Source organism: Nerophis ophidion, linkage group LG05 (genome assembly GCF_033978795.1).
Source record: "Nerophis ophidion isolate RoL-2023_Sa linkage group LG05, RoL_Noph_v1.0, whole genome shotgun sequence".
Taxonomy (NCBI): Eukaryota; Metazoa; Chordata; class Actinopteri; order Syngnathiformes; family Syngnathidae; genus Nerophis; species Nerophis ophidion.
In genome coordinates, this window is record NC_084615.1 from 33,900,419 (window position 1) to 33,908,722 (window position 8,304).

General features: G+C 44.1%; 1 protein-coding gene across 1 annotated transcript; it reads left to right on the forward strand.

The window, feature by feature from the left end:
• The first annotated feature begins 4,189 nt into the window (after positions 1-4,189).
• On the forward strand, positions 4,190-8,061 carry tmem18 (transmembrane protein 18). The gene is made up of 5 exons (XM_061900627.1): positions 4,190-4,389; positions 4,518-4,635; positions 7,363-7,417; positions 7,510-7,603; positions 7,672-8,061. Exons 1-5 carry the CDS (start codon positions 4,297-4,299, stop codon positions 7,768-7,770), a joined length of 459 nt encoding a protein of 152 aa, XP_061756611.1. The 5' UTR covers positions 4,190-4,296; the 3' UTR covers positions 7,771-8,061.
• The last annotated feature ends 243 nt before the right edge of the window (positions 8,062-8,304 follow it).

The following is an 8,304-nucleotide window of genomic DNA, read 5'->3' on the forward strand; positions in this document are numbered from 1 at the left end:
CCCAGTAAAAATGAAATTCAGTATGTCATGGACTTGAGAGCAAAACTCCACACATTAGGGCATTTGTCACGTGAGAATTTGCTCCAAGCTCAAGAACGTCAACAGCGCCTGTATAACAGGGGAGTGCAACTTAGACAATTTTCACCGGGAGAGAAAGTACTTGTGTTACTCCCAACATCCAGCTCCAAATTACTCGCCAAGTGGCAAGGACCCTTCGTGGTCACACGACGAGTAGGTGAGGTGGATTATGAGGTCAGGCTGTCTGACCGGGGCGGGGCAACACAAATATACCACCTCAACCTACTAAAAGGTTGGAGGGAAGCGGAGCACGTCTCCATGGTGACGGCGGTAGCGGAGAGCGAGGAGCTGGGGCCGGAGGTTCCCCCCTCCCCCCGGCCCTCCCCTCTCCGCTGTGATAATCATCTTACGCTGTCACAGAAAGCAGACGTGGCCAAATTGCAGCAACATTTTGCTGACGTTTTCTCTCCCCTGCCAGGCCGCACGACTCTCACCCAGCATCACATAGAGACCAGCCCGAGCGTGACGGTGAGGTCCCGGCCCTATAGGCTGCCCGAACACAAACGCAAAGTAGTTCGGGAAGAATTAAAAGCCATGTTGGAATTGGGAGTGATAGAAGAGTCCCACAGTGCATGGTGTAGCCACATAGTTCTGGTAGGGAAGAAAGATGGGTCTGTACGGTTCTGTGTAGACTACCGCAAGGTGAATGATGTGTCACGTTTTGACGCCTATCCAATGCCCCGGGTCGACGAGCTCCGGGACCGGTTGGGCACTGCTCGTTTTTTTACGACACTGGATTTGACTAAGGGCTACTGGCAGATTCCCTTGTCTCCAGAGTCCAAGGAAAAAACGGCATTCTCCACTCCGGAAGGGTTATACCAATTCGTGACCCTTCCGTTCGGCTTGTTCGGTGCGCCCGCCACATTTCAGAGACTCATGGACCGGGTGCTGCGACCGCACGCTGCATATACTGCCACCTATCTGGATGATGTCATCATCCAGGGGAACAGCCGGGCGGAGCATATGCAGAGAGTGAGAGCGGTACTCGAGTCCCTGAGGCGGGCGGGGCTCACCGCCAACCCGGCGAAGTGCGCGGTTGGCCGGAGGGAGGTACAGAATCTGGGATACCACTTGGGGGAAGGCCAGGTGCGGCCTCAGGTAGATAAAACCGCAGCAGTTGCGGCCTGCCCGACCCCGAAGACGAAAAAGGAGGTGAGGCAGTTTTTGGGGCTGGTGGGCTACTACAAGACATTTGTCCCCCGGTTTGCAGACCTGACCAGTCCACTAACTGACCTCACCCGGAAAGGTGCCCCAGATCTGGTCCAGTGGACGGAGCGGTGCCAGCAGGCATTCGAGAAGGTAAGGAAAGCACTTTGCGAGGAGCCGGTACTGTACATGCCTGATTTTTCCATCCCATTTTGTTTGCAGGCAGATGCGTCGGGCAGAGGACTGGGAGCCGTTTTATCCCAGCAGCGGGGGGACACCGACCATCCGGTCCTGTACATCAGCAGGAAACTTTCGGAAAGGGAAACCAGATACAGCACTGTGGAGAGGGAGTGCCTCGCCATCCGGTGGGCTGTCGGTGCCCTCCAGTACTATCTGCTGCGACGCCCATTCAGCCTCTGCTCGGACCACAAGCCCCTCCAGTGGCTCCACCGCATGAAAGATGCCAACGCTCGGATCACCCGGTGGTATCTCGCTTTACAACCCTACAATTTCAGAGTGGTCCATAGGCCGGGAGCGCAGATGGTCGTGGCAGACTTCCTCTCCCGCGCTCAGGCGGGGGGGGAGGGGGTGTAAGTGCGGCCGGGGCCCGGCCTAAGTAGGGCGGTGGAGGTATGTGGAGGGAGGTTGTGATTAGCACACTCCAGGTAGAAAGATCAGCGACCCCGTCTGGGTGGCTGGAGACAGCGCACCCTCAGACGGGGGCGTGGCATGGGCAGGACGGCAAGACGCAGCTGGCAGTTGATTAGATGTCGCAGGTGGTACGCGCTGATCTAATCAACTGTTGTCTTTAACAGTAAACGGCCAGCGAAGGAGAAGGGGCTGCTGTTGGTGAGACTGAAAAAGTCAAGCAGAAAAGCGTGATCCTGAGCAAAATTGAAAAATTAAAACTACTGTCAAACCCGAACCACTGGCGTCCAGCGTGCATCTGTGGGAACTGTGAGTAAGAAGCTTACAATATATATATATATATATATATATATATATATATATATATATATATATATATATATATATATATATATATAGAGAGAGAGAGATATAGATATAAATATAGAGGGCTTCACGGTGGAACAGGGGTTAGTGCGTCTGCCTCACAATACGAAGGTCCCCAGTAGTCAGGGGTTCAATCCCAGGCTTAGGATCTTTCTGTGTTGAGTTTGTGAAGTGTGTGAAGTGAATTATATTTATATAGCGCTTTTCTCTAGTGACTCAAAGCGCTTTACATAGTGAAACCCAATATCTAAGTTACATTTAAACCAGTGTGGGTGGCACTGGGAGCAGGTGGGTAAAGTGTCTTGCCCAAGGACACAACGGCAGTGACTAGGATGGCGGACGCGGGAATCGAACCTGCAACCCTCAAGTTGCTGGCACGGCCGCTCTACCAACCGAGCTATGCCGCCCCCTTTGCATGTCCTCCCTGTGATTGCGTGGGTTCCCTCCGGGCACTCCGGCTTCCTCCCACTTCCAAAGACATGCACCCGGGGATAGGTTGATTGGCAACACTAAATTGGCCCTAGTGTGGGAATGTGAGTGTGAATGGGACGGCGCAGTGGGAGAGTAGCCGTGCGCAACCCGAGGGTCCCTGGTTCAATCCTCACCTAGTACCAACCTCGTCACGTCCGTTGTGTCCTGAGCAAGACACTTCACCCTTGCTCCTGATGGGTGCTGGTTAGCATCTTGCCAGGCAGCTCCTTCCATCAGTGTGTGAATGTGTGTGTGAAAGGGTAAATGTGGAAGTAGTGTTAAAGCGCTTTGAGTACCTTGAAGGTAGAAAAGCGCTTTACATGTACAACCCATTCAATGTTGAGTGTGAATGTTGTCTGTCTATTCCCCAAAGGGAATAAGCGGTAGAAAATAGATGGATATATATATATATATATATATATATATATATATATATATATATATAATGTGTGTGTGTTCAAAATGCCTGTTTATCTGGTATATATATATATATATATATATATATATATATATATATATATACATATATATATATATGTATATATATATGTGTGTGTGTGTGTTCAAAATGCCTGTTTATCTGGTATATATATATATATATATATATATATTCATATATATATATATAAAACCAGCGCCCCCGCGAGCCCAAAGGGAATAAGCGGTAGAATGGATGGATGGATATATATACACACACACACAAATGGTAAATGGTAAATGGTTGTACTTGTATAGCGCTTTTCTACCTCTTTTTAAGGAGCCCAAAGCACCTTGATAGTATTTCCACATTCGTCCATTCACACACTGACACTGACTGATATGTCTAAAAATGCATATAGACATATGCAAATTTATTTTAAAAGGAAACAGCACAAAATTCAATTTTAAGGCAATATTTTTATGAAAACCAACCCATTTTTGTTTGTTTTGAAATCCACCATACATAGCACAAATCCAAAACGGACCTTAATTTAGTTTTTTGATTTGTGTTTCAGAATTGGAAATATAATGAACGGTTAGTACACGAACCCAAAACATTCACTGGACGTATACTATTTTTTTATGTTTTATTTATTTTATAAACATTTATTCATAAATTGCAACATTAAGAAACAGTTGAGAAATAATAAACAAAATAAGTACAAAAGAGCGCCTGGCGGGGCCGTCTATACTCATAATATTGTAGCGTCCAGAAGTAGTGCATGCAAAGTCTGACGCTCTTTTTTTTTACTTTTATTGAGCAACCTGTCTAACACAGCTCAACTTATCTTGTTCCTTTTACATGCACGTCTATCCTCCTTTCTCATTTCCGCAACAACAACCTTCCTCTTTCTTTGCCAATACCTTTCAGGCGTGCTATGTTCACAACAATAGGAATTCTGAATATCACTCACTCAAGAACACAAAATGAACATCAGTAGGTCGTTACAATATCATTTTTAATTTATGCCCCGGTTTGGCGCTTGCTTGTGACGTCACTGCCATGCACCCTTACGGTCCATCGCTTCCGCGGTCTTGCTTTGTTGACATGCTACACTGCTACGTCACTGTCTTTACCGAGCCAACTTTTCCGTGGTTTTGGTGAACATGGCGACCCCAAAACCTCTCAATATTAGTTCCGTGCCTATCGACGGCTTCAGCAATTTAAGAATTACGTCAATATGGACTTTCCTCTTGTCTGTAAGTTCAACTTTATCGCCCAATAGAAAATGCTAGTATGCTCGGAGTAAAGCGTGTTTGAAAGCGCCCCTTCACTCCACACAGTGTAATACATTTACTTTTATTATTTACATTTGTGTCTGCCTTAGGTGCAGTGGTCGGAGCCCTGGCTTATTGGCTGTTGGGTGTTCCACTGTATGTGTCTGTGCCTGACTGTGTTGACGTGCAAGTATTACAGAGCTCAGATTTGCCACTTCCTCTTCATAGGTAAGTGAAAAACAATTGTTGTGTTGGTTGTAATGTGCTGGGGACCCCAGCAAATGGCCGGGCGATATGGCCTTAATTTAAAGGCCTACTGAAACCCACTACTACCGACCACACAGTCTGATAGTTTATATATCATCCATCCATTTACTACCGCTTTATTCCCTTTTGGGGGCGCTGGCGCCTATCTCATCTACAATCGGCGGAAGGCGGTGCACACCCTGGACGAGTCTCCACCTCATCGCAGGGCCAACACAGACAGACAACATTCACACTCACATTCACACACTAGGGCCAATTTAGTGTTGCCAATCAACCTATCCCCAGGTGCATGTCTTTGGAGGTGGGAGGAAGCCGGAGTACCCGGAGGGAACCCACGCATTCACGGGGAGGACATGCAAACTCCACACAGAAAGATCCCGAGCCTGGGATTGAACCCAGGACTGCAGGACCTTCGTATTGTGAGGCAGACGCACTAACCCCTCTTCCACCGTGAAGCCACTTTATGTATCACTGATGAAATATTAACATTGCAGCACATGCCAATGTGTGTGTGCATGCGTATATGTATGTATATTAGGGCTGCAACTAACGATTAATTTGATAATCGATTAATATGTTGATTATTACTTCGATTAATCGATTAATAATCGGATAAAAGAGACAAACTACATTTCTATCCTTTCCAATACTTTATCATTTCAAACCTGGCTACTACCTATTCCAACCATTCTGCAATGTTGGATGCTGAATGTCTTTCCTCTCGTAGCATGGTCGTAAGGCAGATTGACTTGTTCCATGTTCCATTCCTCTCCAATGTAGTGGCATGTATTGCCGAGGTAGGCTACGCTTGTCCACACATCAGTAGGGAGAGCAATTTTGCCCTGGGTGGCTTTTATGTCAGTCTACACTACATGGAATGTCTGCTCGTACTTCCTCTCCATCAGTTTGGTAAAATGGTTCCTCGAGGGAAGAGTTTAACCAGGGTTGAGGACGTGAATACTGATCATTTGTCTAAAAATTTCATCCTCCACCATTGATAGTCGCCTCGTGTCAGTTAGCAACATATTCAGGATCGCATCAGTCAATGCAGCCGCTTGCTTTGGTGTGCACACTTTCCTTTGTTTGAAGTCTCTAATGCTGCCTTGTTTCTTTCTGAAATGAGAGAAACCATATTATGAAAGTACATTGTAGCATCATTTACATGTAATTCAATAGATACCCAGTTGATTTAATTAATAATTTCTGACGTAAAAGACGCCACCACATTAAAAAAAACAGCTAAATTAAATAAATGGACATTGGGGTTGCAGAATACACCAATAACAACACAGAAATGTAACTCATCAAATTAAAACTGGATCAGGTATAGTACATGTTTCTGTTCTGAATAATAAAGGATTCACTTTAGGCTACCTCTGAATAATAGCATGAAATATTCCAGCACCTTCATAATGTTTAGTTATACTAAAGCGTCACTCAAGTCTAAATAGATTTATATAGCTTTATGGGTCCCAGCTACGTCGATCCATTATAAAACCAACCTGAGATATTTCTGTCCGTTACTTTTATACGTGCGTTTTCTCTCTGAAAACGGAGTCAAATGTGCCGGAGACACATTATCAGCCCCGCGTTGCAACAAAGACATAACGTTAAAGTTACTCATAAAAAGCTGAACTGTCTGAAATGTCTGTTGCCACTCAAAACAACACAGAAAATGAAGTCACCGCACTATTCAAAAAGTTCCTAACACTCTGAAAGTTAATACACAACAGTTGCTGCTGCGCTTCCAGAAAAAAATCTCATTAACAAAAGATTAAAAACACACAAAGACGGACAAAATGGATCAATATACTCGGACTATGGACTTAAAAAAGTTACGTACCGTGAGTTCTTCCCTTCATCCATGGCTCCTCTTCAGGTGCTGTCGAAGGAATGTTGTCCTTTCGTGCCACGCGACGTCCATGCTGCACGTTTTGCAGGAAATGTCTTCTTTGAAGTCTTTAAAGTAAAGTGTTCCGACACTTTGGACGACTTATGTCGTAGACTTTTCTCCATTGAAGCAATAACCTCGAAATGTTTCACCGCTGAACTATCCGTACTGTTTCCCTCCGCCATTTTTCGAACGTTTCCACAAATGAGACAGCGTGGTCACGTGAGCTGCACATGACACATCATTGGCTGGCTCACTGCCACCTCATGAGACTTAGCCTCAGCGCAGCCTTGTACTCTTGTTGTACTTATTTTGATTATTGTTTTTCAGCTGTTTGTACATGTTGCAGTTAATAAATAAAGGTTTAGGGGGGGAGGGGGGTGAAAGCCTCCGCGCATGCACATTGCATACATCCAACGAATCGATGACTAAATAAATCGGCAACTATTTTTATAATAGATTTTAATCGATTTAATCGATTAGTTGTTGCAGCCCAATATATATTCATGCGATCAAGTTAGGTTTAAAGAGTAAGTTACCACTTAACCTGCTTTCTGGAATACCCGCCAGCACCATGATGATATTTACTCTTTCCAAACAAAATATCAATGTAAGAAATATAAATGACATACAATATAAATATAGGGGCGAATCTCTCATTACGATGCAATGCCGCAAACTGCAACCACTATCCTCATTATTATCTTAACATAGGCTGAAATTTGCATAATGTGCAGGTGTTCCTAATGTCATGGCCTGGCCATTTCTGTGACTTATTCGCTTATATGTCACCACAGTTGCCTTGGTGTACAGTGCTGAATATTTGAACGAGCTGGCAGCCATGAACTGGAGGTAAATTTGTGATATTACCACCATGTGTTGAATGCACACAATCCTCTGTGTGTTTTTGTGTCCGTGAACAATCAGACACTCGTCTATTGCAGGTCTTTTTCCCAATTCCAGTACTTTGATTCCACGGGAATGTTCATATCGCTTGTCTTCTCTATTCCGCTTCTCTTCAATGCAGTTATCATTGTGGTGAGTAATACTATCATTTAACACTTGGTCTCACATTAAGCATGTTGAAAAAAACATGGTGTCTACAGATGGTGTGGGTGTACAGGACCTTCTCCACCATGGTCGAGCTGAAGACGCTGCAACTCAAGCGAAAGACACGCCGAGAGAACCGAGCCAAAAATGACTGATCCTTATGTTTTGGTCAATAAATGGGCTTTACTGACAGATTCCAAATGCAAGAACTTTGCTCATCCCTTATTTTTTTAAAGTAGTTAACGTCAAAAGGGCCTGGGTTTCTTTCTATGGTAAATAGTTGAAAGGATTATGGTTATGGTTTACGTTTATTTTAAACATGTAATGTGAAACATATAATTTATGTCTCTTTAAAACATGTCCGAAAAAAGGACCAACTGTTTTGTAAATATAAAGTTATTTTGTATTTTGTTCAGTTGCAAAAATAAAGTATTTTAAGAAACTCATCACTCATTGTTGCTTCTTGTAAATCCCAATTAAATGTACAGCACTGTATAAGAGTCATTAGTTTTGTTGATTTTGTATTGATATAATAGCAATAGATAGATAGATGGATAGTACTTTGATTCTTTCAAGAGAGTTCCCTCAGGAAAATTAAATATAACGGCTATCAAGTACAAAACCCAAAACCAGTGAAGCTGCCACGTTGTGTAAATCGTAAATAAAAACAAAATACAATGATTTGCAAA